Source organism: Chaetodon auriga, chromosome 9, assembly GCF_051107435.1.
Source record: "Chaetodon auriga isolate fChaAug3 chromosome 9, fChaAug3.hap1, whole genome shotgun sequence".
Classification (NCBI taxonomy): domain Eukaryota; kingdom Metazoa; phylum Chordata; class Actinopteri; order Chaetodontiformes; family Chaetodontidae; genus Chaetodon; species Chaetodon auriga.
Window position 1 is genome coordinate 21505574 of NC_135082.1, and position 18857 is coordinate 21524430.

Here is an 18857-nt window from a genome sequence, read left to right on the forward strand (position 1 = left end):
AAGCATCTTTTAATAAACTCAAACTTAACACGTGTTCAAAAAAAAAGTTCAGTCAACAACAGTGCAAAATGTAAAGAAACTGATTTCAAAACGTGGAACTCAGAAAGAGACTTTCGTCTTGCTGCCAGCCTCAGACATTTGGTGTATTTTGTGTTCAAAACATAAACATTCCTAATACAGCGAATGATAACTTTGATAACTTTCATAATCACCATTTGCTTTTGTCTTTGACCTCCAACAAAATGAATGACAAACAGATCTGATTGAACTCAGTGAGGGGTCATTTAGAAGAACAGGTGGTCCTAATACTTAATACACTAAACTGTATTTAAATCACTGAAAGCACAGAGGTGTTGAAGAGATGCATTAACCAAAAAGAACTGCTGTTCCCAGGACGGTCCGGGTCTCTGCCCTCACTCAAAGAGCTCGTCCAGGACACTAGCCGAGGTGTGACGTGTGGAGGGCTGCAAAGCAAAAACACAATGAAAAAAGCTTGAGCTTGTCAGGAATGCAGCCCTTAAACTTAAATTACTTTTGTGTGTGTGCGTGTGTGCATGTGTGTGTGTCAACAGTTTCCCATCAGAAAGGGCTGTCTAACACAAGGTTAAGTGGTGAAAATAGTTAAAAAAAACTTTAAAATGTAGAATTTAAAACTGACCCATTAACTGTAAGTACAGTAAACCTGATGTAAATTAGTGTGGAATTTATTCTAAAATGGCATGACCAACATTTTTTACCAGTGTATAAATAGATTCACGATCAAAGTCGCTGTCGTAATCTTCAATCTCAGGCTCTTCTCTTTCTTCATTGTCGTCCTCAATCAGAGACAGTCTGGAGAGAAAAGCACATCAGCTATCAGGACATGAGACAAAGATTCACATTCTCTAAATATTAAAAAACTCTGCTGTGAAACAGTCTGGATTCTCTTCTGAGATCAGTCTTAACAAGGTGAGGTGGGAGTTCAGGTCTTGCTGATCCAAACTGGAGTTGGTCTTGCTGGACAAGGGCTGGCGGCGTTTGATGGGCTTCACCTTTCGCATCTGGGTCCTGCAGAACAGCAGCAGGAAAATTTGGCAGCCGTGACGTCTTTGTCTGATGCTACTACAATTTCTGGCAAGGTGCTAAAATGGTCCGTCTTCCCATCTACATACAGTATTTATCTAGTAATTAACTGTACAAATCCATTCTGATAACACAAAAATATTGTTAGCAGGGTCTTCAGTCACAAATGTATCTGCAGCTGCAACATGAGCCCAGAGAAATAAGGCTTTTCTTCTACTGACAACAGTGACTGCTGGAGTCAAATACTGAGCAGCCTTTTGCTCAGTTACACTGCACAAACTGTTCACTGTCTGTTCTGTTCTGAACAGACAGTGGCTGATTTTTGGCTGGTAGACAGACAAAGTGATTGCCCTTTGGCAATTTTCAGCATTTGGCAGGTGCCTGGCAGTAATATCCGAACCGCTGAAAAAGATAAAATTAAACTAACCCAGAGGAGAATTCATCCTCAGACTCTGGCTCAGTTAAGCCGCTGCCAACATCAGACTTTGCGGCTCTGGGTTTCCTGGAGGCCGGCTGCTTGGCTTGCTCTCTCTGGACGGTGGAGGTGAGGACTGGGGTGTGCAGGTGGCTGAGCATACTGCTGCTGTCCGACCAGGAATCTCTGATTGTGCTGGACACTGGACCTGGACCTGGACGAGGCAGAAGTTCATTTCCCAAGAGCCAATTAGTTAGTCAGCCAAGAGAGACTGACCATTAGAGGATCCTTTGTCAAGTGAGAATACCAACACTCCCTGGTTTCAGGCTTTCAAATGTGAGATCATTCATGTAGCACCTTTTTAAGTAACATGTGCTGTGTATCCATACAGATGTGCGTCCATCTCACCCTGAACCGTGGTCCTCTTGCGTTTAGCTACAGGGGTGTCATGTGAGGGGCCAGCACCTCCCTCCTCCGGCTCTCTGACTTTAGAAGAGGAACGGGCCTCCAGGGACCGCTGATACATTCTGACTGATGGCCAGGAGAGGGCAGCATTGGGACACTGTGCTTTCAGAAACACGGTCCTGGGAGGGGATGACAGAGAGGCAGGGAGATGAGGACAAAGACTCAGAAACCTTTGTTAATATTTAGTGATTCAGCTTCTTCAGGTTTCTGTAAATTTATGATGAACACAATCAAATTCAATACAATGACTAATACATTAACCAAAGTCCCGTTCACATCACTAATAATGAATAAGTTTCACTGTAATACTGTTCAGATATCAAATAAAGTCAAAACTGTAGCTTTCTTTTCCTCTCTGAGGAGAAAATTATCTTTATTTGCTGTGAGCCTGTAATGATGCCAGCGAATGTAATGAAATATAAGACGCAGCTATGAAACCTCTGAAACACTGGATCCAGGACAGTGAGATGGTGTGACCATTGTTACAAGCATATACTGCTCTAGATTGCGTTACAGTACTGAGATTCACTGAAAGCCTGGTAACAAACACATGGTCATATTTGAGTGAACATGGTTGCGTGGATGTGGACGAGTTTGTGGGTTTTAGCGTCTCACAGCTGGGTGCGGTCCTGCTGCAGCAGCTTGAAACTGAACTCGCTGAGGATCTCAAAGAAGGCCAGATTCGGGTGAGGCTCTTCTCCCTCCTGTGGCTCCCGAAATGCAAAACGTATCCCGTCCCTAAGAGGAAACACAACACACACAACCATTCTAACATAAAGACCAGCGTAGAACAAACAGCTGTAATATAAAAAATACTTTCAAGTGTGATAGTTCATCACCAATTCTGACTGAGGTGAAGTGTTTGTCTCTTTTACATTCACTGAGCTGTGGCTGCCTCTAAGAGCTGACAAACTGTACTCACAGTTGTACGAAAGTCAGACAGTAATATCAAAATTGAATAAACAGAGTGATAACCTGATAGGGTTGGTGTGTGTCAGTGTTTGTCAGAGACACGTGTGTTACTTGCATGTGCAGGGCCACCAATGGTTTGCGGACACGATGAAGATCGATGCCAAAGCTCATCGCAAGCCTCTTGGCCAAGTCTCTAATCTCAGCGAGATCCTGCCTGCTGTGGTCCTCCATCAGCATCTCTGAGAACAGCTGAACACACACAAACATGACTCTACATGAACATGTTATCCACAGGAATGCCATTCAGACAGTTGTATAGATATGGACGATGAATACCAATTCTGTTCCCAGGACAGAAAATGCCTCATTAACAGGAAAAAATATTAAACTCTATCTGGGACACCGTCACCGTGTAATGATAGGATGCTTACCTCTGGACATATTCAGCATGTAGAAATAAAGCAAAACAAGCTCTAGTTGGCCAAAAGCTTGACTGACCTGCTAACAATTTTCACAAAATGCAGCTTAAGTATTCTCATACTGTGTGTGTGACCTGAAACGACTGCTGAACCTTGTGTGCCATCTGTTGTGCATTCAATCCTGTTTAATCTAACCAGGAGGCCACCGCCTTGTGTGCCTTCATATCATTCAACCTTGGACGAAGTTTCTTCACACTGCTTCTCCACCACACAGACTACAAATTCAAGGTATTTCATGTATTCATTAAAAGTTCATTGGCATCATGCTACAAATTAAGAATTTCAGTGGGATATAACTGGAGGCTGATTACTGACGTGAGAATACGAACCTGCTGCAGACTCAGACAGACAGTCCTGGCGCTCTGAACAGGACTGATGAGCTTGCTCTTGCTTATAGTCTCTTTAATGATGTCGCCAAAGTCTTTAAAGTACTGGAGAAAACCAGGAGAAATAAAAAAAACCTCAGTTATGAATAATAGTCTGTTTAATTAATGACACTGTCTATACCTGTAAAAATAATCCAGTCTTTTCTAGTCATCTGTGCTTCTTTTAACCACTGCTCCCTCTGACTCATTCTTGGCACCTCGCTGGTTCTAAAATGGATTTTCTCTCCCTCCTCCACTCTCTTACACATCCTCCCAATTATTAATTTTTCATGAACATGTTTCCTGTATTTCTATCCCAATTAATTTCTCCAAGAAAAGATGGTCTATTAATTATCAATTTCTAAACTCACCAATTCAACTACTAACACATTTTTGCTTACATGTGCAACCAACACAACCGGTCGTTTAATATGAATATGTGAGCTTATGATGTAAATACTATCTCATGTGCTAAGCTAATACAACTTAATTATCCCTGAAAGCCTTTATCTCCCTCTTAACCTTATCGTAGTACTTGAGGACGTCAGTGGCAGCGCTGAGATCAAGAACCCCATAGATGACCAGCTTACAGTAGCCGGCCAGCTGGTTGCGCTTCCTCTGGAGAAGAGTTATCTTCATCTCCTCCTCACCCTCAGCTACAGAGGAAAGCCAGAATGAGGACGGCATGAGACGAGGCAGTAATAGACCAATAGTTAGCATGAAAAGGCATGGAGAAAGCTTTTAGGTGTTGATAAGACACAAGCTAAACAGAGTGTACGATAAAAGACTGGTGTCTGGCTAGCGAATTGGCAGCACATTGTGAAATTCAGGAAAAAAAAGGATTTGTTACAGCAGCAGATTCTCAAAACAAGACATCAAAAACTGTGTCTGCAGGCATAAATGATGGTAGGGTCCACAGGGAAAACTTTGGCAGTGTTGAAATTGAGCAGTTAGTTTCCAAAACACTACATATCCACGAGGAAAACAAAATCCTTTTGTGAACACCATCATTCAGTAGTCTATAAAATGGAGAGGATGACATCTTTAACAGCGTTCACTTTGTCAACAAAGACCAAACAAAGTGCCTCAGTTTACGCAAACATTTATTAAGGGTCAGTGTTGACCATACCATTGAGCTCAGCATCTTCAGTCTCAGAGAAGACGTAGTCCAGGATGAAAGCAGCCATCTCAGAACGCAGGGAATCAGACGGCAGGTGGACCAGCGTCTGGAGGGCAGTTTCAGAACGCGCTGGGCTCGCACTGAACAAGAGCAGCAAGTCACAGAGCAGCTCGAACGCCTGTGGGGGGGGGGGGGCAAACTTTAGCAGAATTCACCAGCTCTGTAAATTAAAATTCAGATGTGTACAAGGAGGTAATATTGAGTTTGTCAGCATGTCCAACTTTGCCAACAAGTGTTTTTTCTTTTAGTGTCAGAGGGTAAAGGAGATAACTAGTCTCAAGGACCAGAACTTCTACCTGCTCTGTAACAAGTATGGTCAGAAATGTTAGCATATAAAAGGAAAAATAACCTTTCTTCCTGTGATAAGTCACAAACATAAAACCTTAGTGTTCAAAATGATAGTTCCCAGTGGGATGATGCTAACTGTAACACAGTTCTTACCTGATTTCTGATCTCAGTCTGGTTCAGAGACAGACAGTTCTGACAAACCCTGCAAAACGAATGCACCTTCTTCTTCAGATGCTTCACTTCCGCCTGGAGGAGATGGCAATGGAGGGACAAAGAGCAGAGGTGGCGAGATCAGGAACAAGGTGCAAGGACGTCTGCTGTCATCAGGAGGACATTATGACCAGGGGTGCACAGCCAGAAACACGCAATGTCAGCTGATTCAAAACAGGCCTTTGAGCATCAGGTAAGTGGCAGCCTCCGGGGCTGAAAAATGAAACCAACGCTATGTTGGCTCAATAGTCATTCCCCATAGACCCCCATATTAAATGCCTAACGTTGCAGCAGAAATAAACTTGTCTACGGCCTGGCACAAGGGTGAATTTTAATATAACTCACTCATTTAAATTATGTTAAGACTTAAATTTGCAAAGGCATGAATACAAGGAAGGGAACTTTATGCTGCTTCTTGGAACGCTGGTGTGTGTGAAAGAAAAAAAAAGTGAAAATGAGCTCAAGAGAGAACAAGATCGTGAAGATAGAACGAGACAGAACAAACATGTAAAGAGAAAGAGTAACTATCAGAAACAGTGCAATTAAGTGTGAACCAGTGGGAAACTTGATGTCTGAGAGTCATCGTGGGCTTGGATATACACTAACAGATTGTTGTGTTAATTGCCTGCTGCCTGCGCAGTTGGTGAATTGTTGAACAACGTGAATGAGAAGAGCTCTACAAACACACAGGCAGACCACAAACATGGCCACCATGGGTTGCCTGTGATTTGACAAGCAGTGCTTATCAGGCAGGTCGCATCATCTCGTGCAGGGTGGCAGGAGTTTGTATGTGATGTCTCTTGGTATGTGTCAGACTGAGAGAAGGTTAAACTATTTCTAAACATCCAATAAATGATGTCAGATGAGCACCTCAGCTGGTGTCGAGTTGACTGCATTCACTTTAGCCCACATCAGGTGAAAGGCCGCACACTTCAGAGCTGACACCATGAGCTGCAATCATCCAAAAGGAGAATTAAAATCAGCTTCATTTAATGTTTTCCACTTCACATGAAACTAAACAGACGAGGTGAAAACGTCTGAACCTCCACAAAACAACACTTAATTTAGCCCAAACAAAACTGTCCTTACTTCAGTTCGGCAAATTCAGAGGTTGTATAAACGCGTATCACAACGCAACACTCCCCCTCAAATATCAGAACGTGTGACTGCATCACAGACCTCCTCGTCGAGCTCTCTGGACTCCATCCTGCGCTTCAGAAGCTCGAGACAGGAGTCGAACAGCTTCCAGCCTGTCGGGTCCATTGCGCTGGGAAACAGACACACACCTCGGTGCCAGAAATACTCTGTACTACTGCTGTGTGTACTGTAAGAATACACACTTACCTGCTCAAGGCTGCAATCCTTTTCAAGGCAGTGGCTGCACTGTACACGTCATCATCATCTGCATTACCCTAAGTACACAAACACACACATACAGATACACTCTAGAGAGAACAGGTGCATCGTAATGTCCTGTGTTATGCCCTCAGTTTCCAGTTTATTAGGAACACCTAGCTAAAACTAATGCAGTCTGATACAACAGTCCTCCTGTTACTCCTACCTTTTTGGAAGCTGCAGTTAATTCTACTGAATTGATACAAATAGGGAGGACAAAAAGTATTTTATCACGCACTTGTTAAAATGCCATATTTGTATGCGTGCAAGCCTCACTGACATGCTCTCCCACCTGCAGTATGTCACTTAAGTAGGTGTTGAAGCGCTCGGTCAGGTCGTCCAGCAGCTGGCTGAACGCCAGGTGTGCGTGGCTGGAGAAGGTGTAGCGGTCGGAACAAAGCGTGCTGGCCAGGTGGGTGCAAGCTTCCAACACTTTGACCTCTGTGTGCTTCGCCACAATACCACATATCTCACACAGCAGCAGGTCCAGATGCTGACAGAGAGAGGAGGAAAAGGTCCTCATGGAAGAAGAACAGGTAAAGTAGAACATGTACATACTGCTTTGGGCAGTTTTTCTCCCCTCGCTCAACAACACTGATGTTAATCAGAAAGTATTAATGATTATTAGGGAAACTTAAATGCCCAGACCAGAGCTGGGCTCCTCATGTTTCATGAATGGAGGCAAAGCCAGTGGGTAAATCTTTACGGAAGCACACTTCTTGTGTTATATTTTCGCTGCATTCCTCCCATAATACACAACCAATGACCACCTGACTACCACTAAATCACTTACATCTTGTCTAAATGTGTCTTGTGGTGACAAATTTCACTTCATGACAGAATTAAGTGCCTCCCTACTTCATCTTACTCACATCCCTGCTGGTTGTCCATTATGTGCCTTCCCCGCCACCACTGCTTCAGCGTCTGCTGTCTGAGGCAGTCTGCCACAGGTGAGCTCATTAAATCAAGCCTCACGGTGTGCCTGACAAGCAGGTTAGTCTTTGTTCACCTTTGTTCGTTTTGACGTGACAGACTTTCTGTTCTGGTTATTTTTCCCCTAATATTTGGCTTAATAACCATTTTTCATTTATTATGCTTGCATTAATAACTTGAACATGCCAGGTCCTTAACTGTGAAGCCTAAATTCGACTGAAATCATTAAAATGTCTCTCTCTGAGCACCAGCAGCTAAATTCCTTCTTTCATTTCTCATACAGACATCTTTAGAATAAAATCCTGTTGAAGCAGGAATGGAGGGAAAATTTTGGAGCGGGGTAATTATTCAGAAGGAACAAGATATAATTTCCGATTAGATTTTAATCATATATTCAGGTTAATGAATTACGTTGGTCACACTCTTACCTTCTCCAGCCGCGGAGCGCTGCTGTACATCTCCAGGTCAAAGTAGAGGGGAGCTTTGAAAAGGAGGCTCACCTTCCCTGCATCTGCTGAGTACTGCAGGTCAATGAGGGGAGGAGAAAAAGACAAGTGCACAAAAATACTGCATATGTATACTTCACCTTCATTCTCACTGTAATATGAGGTAGAAATATATCATGAAAGTAAGACTGCATGACTCTTTGGTGCAGAATGTACCTTGGCGAGCAGCTGTGGCAGTAGAGGGACGAAGTGTGCAGTGATACGTCTCTTGTCTTGTTCCTGGACCTTCTTCTCCTTCATATTCAGGATCTAATCCCACATGTACGTTCAGGGAGGGGTCACAGGACAGCAGTTCAGCCACGTAGACGTGCATGTGTGAGGATTAAAGGCATTCAGATATCATGGCAGAGTGTGTTTCCTATGTGTTCAAAGCAATGTGACTACAGATGAGTAAATTACCAACAACAAAAGAATCCATTTTTTCACAACACTGTGAATATCTAGAGGTAAAATATGCAGTTTTTCATCTTAAAAAAAGGTTCATGAGCAGCACTTGTCATTCCGTGTGATATCTTATTGTGAAATGGCATGAAGCTCAAGGCTGAGGTAACCAAAAACAAATGTGTGAGAACTGCAGTGAAAATATCAGGAAACAATATTTCCTGGTTCAGACTGATGTGATGTATCTAATCTATTCCAGTTTCATGCAACAAAGTTGTATATTGCGGCTTTAAAACTCTTGAGGTTTGTATGATCGGTACCATTTGAAGTAAAAACAAATGACATTTCTCTCGCCCACAAGCTCCACAGTTCCATAACACAAACGACTCAGAATTATCATCTATTTGTCTGTCACCACCTTCTTGCCCTGAGTTCTCCCAACAGGTGGGGTTGCCTCTGCTGCCTGTCTGATAGCACACATCATCAGCTCTATCAGAGCACCCTCCTCCTCATACATCAGACCTGACAACACAAAGGGACAAACAGGTGCAGAACTGAGTGGGTGGTGGTTGGGACTACACAACGCAGAGACAGCGAGGGAGCAACATGAGAGGTCTATGAATTATTATGGTACGCTGGTGCTTAACTGAGCTCTATGCACTGATGCAGCTAAGTTGGTGTGTTCACAGTCATGTCTTGTTCCTCACCAGCGTCCTGCAGCAGGAGTGCTGTCATAGTCTCCCAGTCCCTCAGCTCAGATCCTGCTACACCCCACAGACTATCCACCAGGTACGCCCCGTGCTCATGGAACTGTCAAGAGAGTGAATGACTTTGAGATTAACTTTACTCCTTCACTGCACAGCTGTCAAGCACCAGTCGGTTTCTGAACTGCTATCACCATCACTGACGTCGCTCGTGATGTACTGCATGGTCTACGGTTGAAACTCGACACTAATATTAGACACAAAACTTCCTACTCATGTTCTCCACCATTCAGAGTTTCAGTATACAGAATTTAAGACGTGAAAGAGGAGACTGGAGACTTGAGGACTTGACTTGGACTCTATTTGACTTGAAGGGAAAAAGCTAAAGAGGCTTGACTTGACTTGACTCTGTGACCCACAAGACAGCGCCCAACATTACACCGTAAAAATATTTATGCACTGTAAAAAAAAATATAAAGTTGTTCCAACATAAAAATATCAGTCACCACTGCCTTGAAATTTTAAGTTACTGAAACATGGAACCACAACATGACCAATGTTCGGATCAAAACCAGATCAGTCAAGTATAGAAACAAAGTCATTATGGGACTGTTTTGTTTTGTTGTTTTTTTTTTGTACATGTGCACCATCGTTGTCAGTGTTTGTACTGAACTATTTGACGCATACAGATGCTTTAATTACTTGCAACAGGATATTAAATGGCCTGTTTCCATTAAAAAAGAAGGATTTGGAGAGAATTTGGCCACAATAAGCTGGATGTTTGTAGTTTCTGGTGTAAGAATAACGTTTCCTGCTGAGCCTTGTGGCTAGTGAAGCACTTCATAAGGAACTTAAAATTATTGGCACGGTTGTTCTATAATTAATAATGAAAACAAAATGACAACTAATCAATTTTCTACAAGCAAAACGTATGAGAAATTTACACAGAGAAAATATTCCAGCTCAGTCAGTGAAAGAATCAGTGCTTCTTCAAATCCCACAGCAGGTGGAGAACTAATTAAAGAAAATTATACATATACATTCTATGATATTGTCAAATTTTTCTACTTTCAAACTGAGGGGGAGAGAGACAGATTAGAGTAGAGGGGAGATTGAAAGAGACACTACCTCGCTCTGAATGTAGAAGGAGATGAGGATCTGAATGAAGCCTGCGTTGTCACTTTTATTACTTTCCAGGCTGTCACTGGCAATCACACCTTTCAGTCTGACACACGCACAAAAACAATTTTCACATTCTAAAATGAAGAAATGAAAACACAATCAATAACTACATAATGGCATGGAGAAAGAAAGGATGGATGGAAATGTACTTGTTGTAGAGGAAGCTGCCGGCTGCAGACGCCAGGCCCCTGTGTGAAGCGTAGACCAGGGGATAGATGTGGCTGCACTCCTCTTCTCTCAGGCCTTCCTCTGTCCTCCTTCACACACGCACCCATGAAAACACACACAGGTCAAAACCCAAACTCAGCTTACACTCACACACTTTGCCATCAAACACTGTACTTACTAAGAAAGATTCGTGCAGCACTTTCTGTGTGATTAAATGTCACTACCACATTTCATCTCTCTTTTAATGAATCCTAAAAACATCTAATTTATATCGGACTTGAGTCAGTGGTGCGAGATGTGGGCCAGCGTGAGACACCGTGACTCATTCTGTGAGTAATCAGTATAAATGACAAAGAGTGTTATCACAGTTATGAGTAACCACTTCATTTCGAGTGCTGAGAAACTGGACTTGGAATCATTTGTGGACCCAGGATATATTTACAGTGTTTGGTTATTTTCACCTTACATTTCAGGTGAGAATTCTGTTTGAGTGTGAGTGCGCACCACTTTTCAGAGAGAAAATGTTTTACTCAGGGGTCTTGAAGCGTTTATCATTCAGGGATTTGATGCAAAATCCTCTGACCTTCAAATGGGCAGAAGAACGGGAACTTGGATGAGCCAAATTTACCATATTTGGTCTGCTTTGATCTACTAAAATGAAATTTCTGTACTGTATGCTGAAGATAGTGGCACAGAGAACAACCAGAGACAGAGAAACCCCTCACTGTTGGATGAGCAGTAACAGATTGACCACTTCCACTGCCACGTCTGGGTTCTTGTCCAGCACCATGCTGAGCATCCTCTCCTAAAACGCACACACACACACAGACATTCAGATATGAAGAGGCACACGCATGCACACGGACAAAAGCACAACCATGCCAGCAGACCATCAGACATAAAAAGAGACACGCACAGATATGCAAAAATGCACCCACTCGCACAGACATAGACGCACACACATACACACACTCTAATGGCTGAGCCAAAACCATTTATCTGCTGCAGCACATGTGGCTTAGGAGGGTTTTTATGTGTTTGAGAAGAGCTTATTAAAAATCAGTAATTGGCAGCAATTAACGCGCCCAGACATGCCCAGACAAAGGAAGAGACTTAAAAAAAAAAAAAACAGGAATTGGGGGAGTGTAACCAAAAAGGCAAAAAATAAAAAGTAGAATAATATGAATAACAGTAACAAAAATAATACAAATAGAAGAAGAAAAAAAAACGAGGATGGGGCACACAAGTCAGTGAAGAGAGACAGTGGAGAGACAGAGGCAGGCAACAAAACAGAAACAATACAATAAGCTGAAACAATAGATTAAAGAGAGATGTTGAGGCAGACAGACAGAAAGACAGACAGACAGACAGACAGGAGGGAACAAGGAGGGAGAAAAGAGGCACTAAATGAGATGTGAGTCCAATCCAGAGGGAAGCCTCACTTTAAATCTGCTGGTGAAAAGCTCCAGGCGGCCAATGAATTCCTTCTCCTGGTACAGACCCTGCAGGGCACGCACACACTGCAGACGCACTGGACTTTGCTGAGGGAAAGAAGAAGAGCGTACAGTAACACACCCTCCACAACCTGCATGCAGACTGATGCCCAAGTCTGCTCACTGTGGACATTTCTCTTTGTGTGAGTGTGTGTATGTGAGCCTCTCTGTGTCTGTTTGCACATATTGTACAGTCGGGTCTGGTGTGACAGGCTGCCAAAGCCTATAAGCATGAATATAAAATAAAAAGCTGCTTAATTTGGAAAACCCTATTCCCTATATGCTGCTATCTCCAGTGCTGGCCTGCGGGGGGCAGCAGAGTGGTGAAATGACATTAAAGACGCTTCGCTCTGTCATGAATTGTCCACCGTCTAGACCTGTGTATGTGTTTACCTTGTCATGCAGCGTCCACCCCAGGTATTTAAGACATCCATCATTGAGGAAGTCTTCAGGGTCCATTTTCAGCCACATGCCCAACTCCTCAATACAAGCCGCCCGGATCTCAGGCAGCCGGTCCCGGTAGCGGTGCACAAACACACCTCGGAATGTGCTGTTCATCATGGAGGCTATTTCCTGTTTGTTCTCACACAGCTACAACACACACATTTGAAACACATGCAAATCAGTGGTTCGGGCCCAGACTCCTGTTCTATTTGTGTTTAACCTCCTCTGTACAGAGTCTGCGGTTCGGCTGGGCAATCATTGTTTCCTCACAGCTACAAATGTTCCTCTTATCCACCTTTTTCCAGGATTTTTAATGACTGAGGATTCAATTTCACAATTACTCCATTCGTCTTTATCATTCTAATGATCGCTATCTATCAGTGAGGGTAGGAGTGATACTGTTATTGTCACATCGACATCATACACACAAAACATCATGCGAAAATATCCCTTGTTTCATTCCTGATGCTACTTCACCGACATTATCAGTATCACTAAGCACGTGAACTACTTGCTGTCCTTGATTAAAGTACATATCTTCAGATCTTGGACTTTTTATGCATTCTGGCTCAACCTTCTCTACTCAATTATCCAGGCTCTGGCTAGCAAATCATCAACTTTTGACTTATTCTAATTGGAAAATCTATTTGGGCGGTAAAAAACGATCATTTCAAACCCAGTTTCAAATGAACAATCTGTGTCGAGCATTGAAAGCGTTGGTGTATTGTTACCAAGGACCTACAAAAACCTGCTCAAAGGGTTTACATGCTTAACAGTCTAAATCTGTGTATTTCAGTTTTAGCACTTCGAAGACGTTGGCTCTCAGCGCTGTCCTTTAAGGGTCTGTCTACAAAGCCGATGTCACTTCATGTCCTGTCATTGTTAGTCTGTGAAAGTGGCTGTGCCTGCACTCATGCCAGTGTTTATGTGAATGTGTCACCTCATTGATGGAGGCCTGCAGCTCCTCCAGTCTGTCAGAGGATCTATCATGCGCCCTCTTGCTGTTCTCCACGTCGTATCGCCGCTGGGTGGTCCGCAGCTGAACAGACACTGTAAGAGCTACTTCCACCAGCCCAGTCATCAACTTCATGGCTAACAGAGAAAAACATGCAGATCGACAAGGCTGGATAACACTGACAGAAGTACATATAAACAGGGTCAATGTGAGGGGGAAAGGCGGGTGATTTGTTGCTTTCACTAAACATGACATCCATTCTTTTAATTAGATTTCATTATTATAATGCAGAAGAATGCTGCACACAATAGGTATCGTCACTGTCCATATTTAGACAGCGGCTTATTTACGATACACTATCAGCATGTGTCCAAAGGCAAATCCTCGCCACTAATGCACAATGCTTAACAGCCTAATCACATTAAAGATAAGATGCTGTATTTCATTTTGTGGTTTGGTTTAACAGAGGGGAGAAATGGATCAGATTTTGAAGAAAAAAGAAAACAATGAGTAACAACAAAAGCAAGCTATACAGGAGGAGCACACTCTGAGAAACAAAAGAGCTTCTCCAGCAACTAAAACAGATGTCAGCTGAATGGGGCAGTTTGTTCTGCCTCCCAGAAAAGCAGGAGCAAAACCTACAGTATCACAGGCATGGAGGGTGGAGGGCAGCTTTGCACCATACTGACTCTACAGCAAGTGAAAAAAATTCTCCTTACGAAACTAGTTTTGAGCGTGAGTGTACTTTTCCTCCTCATGGGCCTATATTGTACCAATGTGCTTACCAAGCAGGGTACTGGTGTGTCTGAAGGCTCTGACCTGGGAGTCAGACAGACCGGTGAGCAGGGCCAGCAGGGAGGTGAAAAGGTACTCGTCATAGATGAAGCTATTCTGACAGGAGCGCACCAGAACCCGAGCAAACTCGAACAGGCCAGCTTTGAAACGCTTCAGCTGGGGGCCTGGGGTGCACAGAGGGTAGTTCACTGAATCCTGAAGGATGAAAGGAAACAAAAGAAATGGAGGAAACATCTCACACTGTGCTTAGTATAGCTATTTGAGGCAGAAGCCAGTCGTTGGCCCTGCTAATGACAATCACATCAGTAGCCAAACAAAGTAATTAACTCATTAATATGTCCATTTATCAGCATTAGATTTTAATCAGTGTGCTCCATCACGCTGTACCCCATCCTTTGGATCATAATCTTGTGGGATATGGAGGCGGTTTGACTTTCTCTGCAAATTCCATCTGGATCGTTGGAAATGAGAGGATATTTCAAAGACTATGAACTAGATTCACACTTGCAGACCTGTGAGAATAATCTACTTTGAGGATTTATTTATTTATTTAGAGCAAAATGTCAACTATGTCTCTGAACGAGTTTTTTCCTTTTCTCACCTCATTGAACTCTTTGGTTAATGTGCTGATGATTTCAGCATTCTGCATGGTGTCAAACATCTCTCTGCTGACCACACCTGGACCAAAGAATGAAACGTTCATGCAGCGTCTCACATTATGAATGAATGGTGTATTGCCAATAGACGGAGGATTAACACAGCACCTAGATGTTGCATCGTTACCATACTGGGAGATCAATAGTCGACTGCTGATCATTGCCTGAGCTGAAATTGGAAAGATAATCTCTTGAACTTTGACCCCGACCCCTCATCTCAGGGCTTCCTCTCAACCACTGACCTTTGCATCCGCAGGATTGAACAATGAAGTTGATGAGCACCAGCAGGCCCGCTTCTCGGCTTCGCTTGTAGCTGTCCAGCCACTCGTCCACCACCGTCTAAAGATTGACAGGGAGACAACAGCCAATGAGAAGCCTGGGCTCAGATGAAAGGGCAGATGGATATAATAACAGTACATCATTTAAACAGTATGGATCCCAGCTTTAAGCTTTCTTATCAGCAGCCTTTTGTGTTTTTTCTCAGTAACATATGTGGGTCCGTATGGCCCAACTTTCTCCCCTGCTTATATTTTCATTTTAAATTCCAGTTTCATTCACTATTGCCTTTGCATAATCATATTTGGCAACCATGGCACCATTACACTTAAAAAGAGACGACTTCAAAACATCTGTTATGTTGATATTAACAGCATAGTGTTTGTTAGGTGAAATAAACTGGAAATGTAGCAGAAGCAGGATGAAAATTTAGCGTAGAACTGAGAAACCTTTGTGTAGCAGAGGAAAATCTCATGAACTGCAGTTTGCCAGATTTGCTGAATGTGCTGTATGAAAGTGGGCCTTCACCCAGAATCACCATCTGTATTGTGCTGCTGCTCTATACTGTAGTGACAGACTCTTTTTATTGTTGCTCACCACTTTTTTTTCTGCCTTTCTATTGTTATGTGGTCCTTCTTTTCTAGTCTTTAATCAGAAGAGACTGGGCACAGCACAACAATGGTTGGGATGGACGCACACCGTCAATCATTGACTACACAACCGAGTGAACCCACCTTTTCCTCTTCGCCTATCAAAGGCAATTCTGTAGGGTCACATCAGTCAGCCACTGACGGCAGATGATAATCGCTCTCATTGTTGGCTCTTAGAGCCTTGTTTCTCTTCTCATTACGCATGCCTCCTTCAGCACCTCCCTCCCCTCATGTGGTTATTTCTACACCCCCTTCCCCCTGTGTTCTGCAGCTCAGGGTTTGCTCACCACCATGGCAGTCTTTCCAGAGCAGACAGCATCATAGATATCCCCTGCACTGATGACCTGGCTCCCCTCATTCACTCTCGTCACAGGTCTAGGGGAGGCCTGCCTGCGCATCTCCCGGGAGTGCAGCTGCTGCAGGGAGGGGTCTGGGGGAGTTGGGATGGGGCTACCACTGGGGCTAGACGTCACCCTCACTGCAGTTTTACGCCTGGGTCTCTTGGGTGGCTTGAGATCAAAGAGAAATGGGGGCGGATTTAAAGTGAACTGACGCAGTCAACTGAATTAGTGATAGCCACGACAAGGTGTAGGCTTAAATCAAACATCTACCACAGTGTTGCAGTTATTATGACTCAAGTTAAGCTTTTTTGGTCTCCTGTAAAAAATAGAAAGATGATCAGCAGTTACGACTTGATTCAATATCATAATACCAATCTTAGACAAGGTCTTAGCCCAGATCTACTCCCTTGAGAATAATCTAAATGAATAACATCTAAGTGAGAGTTAACCATTTTGAGAGAGAATAAGATAACTTACCTGAGGTTCAAGGACTGCCTGTTTTCTCCGCTTTGTGGCTTTCATCGTGGCCTCATAGTCACTGCCAGAATCTGAGAAGTCGTCAGACTTCTCAAGACTAACAGACAAGAAAGAAAAATTAATCAAGACAAATCTGAGCATCAACAAAGAACAATTCCTAAGGTTAACAAGACTACAGAGCTGGGCATGTGTTGTGATGATAATTTCGATCATTTCGGGAACCAAGTTACTAGTCTGTACCCCTCAAGTTATTGTAGCATGACCAGTCCGGTCAGTTAGTGAGGATCTCCCAGAATGAAACTGTTACTGCAGTTGTATTTATTTGATTTGTTCTTGTCCCTTCAACCCTCTTTTCCATAGCTTCTACTGCACACTGACTATTGTATCAACTCTCTTTGATAGCTAGTTTTAGCTGCTATAGGTGCACACATGCTACGAATCTGTTAGTGCAAGTAAACAACATAAAATGCATGCTCATGATGGACAATCTCAATGAGCCACTTGGGTCTAATACAGTTTTATTCTGTATTTGGACTGAGTTATGTGGATATATACTTGGAGTTTTGGCTATTAAGCAGAACATTGTGCCATCTTTGACATCTCTCACTTATGAATTTTAAATAACGCCTTCCTTTATTGCTAATGTGTGTGTGATATTCTAAATTAGCAAAATACGTGCCTGATAAATGCCTTTCAGGCTCCATACCCAAATCTGAGTCTGACTTTGTCTTTGTGACATGAGGCTTTTGAATTGACGTTAGCTAAAACGCAATCAGACTGCTACGCTTGGCTAACTTTACCTGTCCACATCTGTGTTTCCCTTTGCCATTTTCAGTCAAAGAGGCACCAGGAATGGTTTCAACCTGCTGGTTTGACTGTGTTCACTAACACTTCTCGGCAGAGAGACCTGTTGTGTGGGAGACAAAATTAGCTACAAGCCCAAATCAAGCTAGCTAGCTAATTCGTTAAACTTAGCATTAGCTACTTATATAACCTAATTTACAGTATTTCAAACATCCACTATCGGACTTATTTAAACAGACTAACTGCTAATTAAAAATATTATTAGAATAACAGTAACCTAAAAGTCTGCCCAACAGACAAATTTGACATATAAGCAAAGGGGACGAACTCCGATTGACGTTATGGATCTTACGGCTTGCTAATGGACAAGACCCATTAGCAATCCATCCACAGAATATAGAAAACTTAAGCTGTTAAAAGAGTAGCCAGCTAACAACTAGAGCAAAACTTCATTAACAATCATCATAAGTCAACCAATTAAGAAATAAATAAACGACCTGATGATGTAATTACTGATCAGTAAGCTTCTTTCTGGAGAGGTTTGGTTTATCGTGATTTCTTCCTCATTCAAGGGCACGCAAGCCCACGCAAAGTGATTCTTGATGCCGATTGGCCAGCGCTTCCTCAAATCAGAAGATGATTGGTCCTTCCAAGGGTCTCTTGATTATCATTGGTATTCCCAATACCCCAGCTATCTAAGAGTTCTGCTCGGTAGCCAGGGGGGTATCAATACAACTACAGTTAATTTTTAAACGCCAGAAGGACTTCAAATTCTGAAACTAACAACTGCTGAATACATGTGTTTGAAAATATACCTGGGAAATATTTGCAGTTAATTTGTTATAGGTAAGAAATACACAGATTATGGAAATTGTATGGCTATTTCTTCAACAAGTTTCTATATTTGCTGCCATTAATAGCTTTGTATCCATAATCTTCCAGTCTGTCTGCTGTGTGTCTGCCCAGTTTTTAGGACCCTGAGGTGTTTGGCTCAGCTGCTCCCCGCCCCGCCACCGCAGGCTCCTCACCCTTCTCTCCCCTGTCGGTCTTCCTCTGCACGGTCCATTGTTCTGTGTTTGATAGGCTATGACCACAGTCAATTGCCGAGGGTGAGACACGCAACTTCTGGTCCCAACCTTCAAAATAAAATTTCACAGTTCACAATTTTTGTTACTAAAAATGACGCAGAGGCATGCCATATTAAGCTCTCACTAGGACGTTAGTCATCGCTATTATTCTATGTTTATATACTTCGTTCTATTTTTTATGAACATTCTTTTGTCTTAGTTTTATTCTCATCCTGATTCTTCTTTATTGTATA

The 18857-nt window shown here is 42.8% G+C and overlaps 1 protein-coding gene across 1 annotated transcript; it reads right to left on the minus strand.

Moving 5' to 3' along the window:
- Nucleotides 1-151: 151 nt before the first annotated feature.
- stag3 (STAG3 cohesin complex component) lies at nucleotides 152-17561 on the minus strand. Its single transcript, XM_076739479.1, has 31 exons — nucleotides 17533-17561; nucleotides 16733-16829; nucleotides 16202-16423; nucleotides 15231-15327; nucleotides 14934-15010; nucleotides 14323-14527; nucleotides 13523-13674; nucleotides 12532-12729; nucleotides 12088-12186; nucleotides 11371-11450; nucleotides 10627-10734; nucleotides 10424-10520; nucleotides 9299-9401; nucleotides 9010-9113; nucleotides 8367-8459; nucleotides 8133-8225; nucleotides 7064-7264; nucleotides 6721-6788; nucleotides 6556-6643; nucleotides 6247-6327; nucleotides 5320-5412; nucleotides 4828-4996; nucleotides 4221-4354; nucleotides 3663-3764; nucleotides 2970-3103; nucleotides 2558-2680; nucleotides 1886-2061; nucleotides 1490-1685; nucleotides 946-1047; nucleotides 738-831; nucleotides 152-464 (listed from the first exon to the last, which is right to left on the minus strand). The coding sequence occupies exons 1-31, from the start codon at nucleotides 17559-17561 to the stop codon at nucleotides 414-416; spliced, it is 3666 nt and encodes a 1221-aa protein (XP_076595594.1). The 3' UTR covers nucleotides 152-413.
- Between the last annotated feature and the right edge of the window lie 1296 nt (nucleotides 17562-18857).

Bases quoted from the DNA above. Each gene is read 5' to 3' on its own strand.
- stag3 (XM_076739479.1), bottom strand. From the start codon at position 17,561: ATGGCAAAGGGAAACACAGATGTGGACAG. The intron at 8,226-8,366 runs GTACATTCTGCA...ATTGACCTGCAG, and splicing joins TGCCACAGCTGCTCGCCAAG to TACTCAGCAGATGCAGGGAA. The intron at 7,265-8,132 runs GTAAGAGTGTGA...TCTCTCTGTCAG, and splicing joins GCGCTCCGCGGCTGGAGAAG to CATCTGGACCTGCTGCTGTG.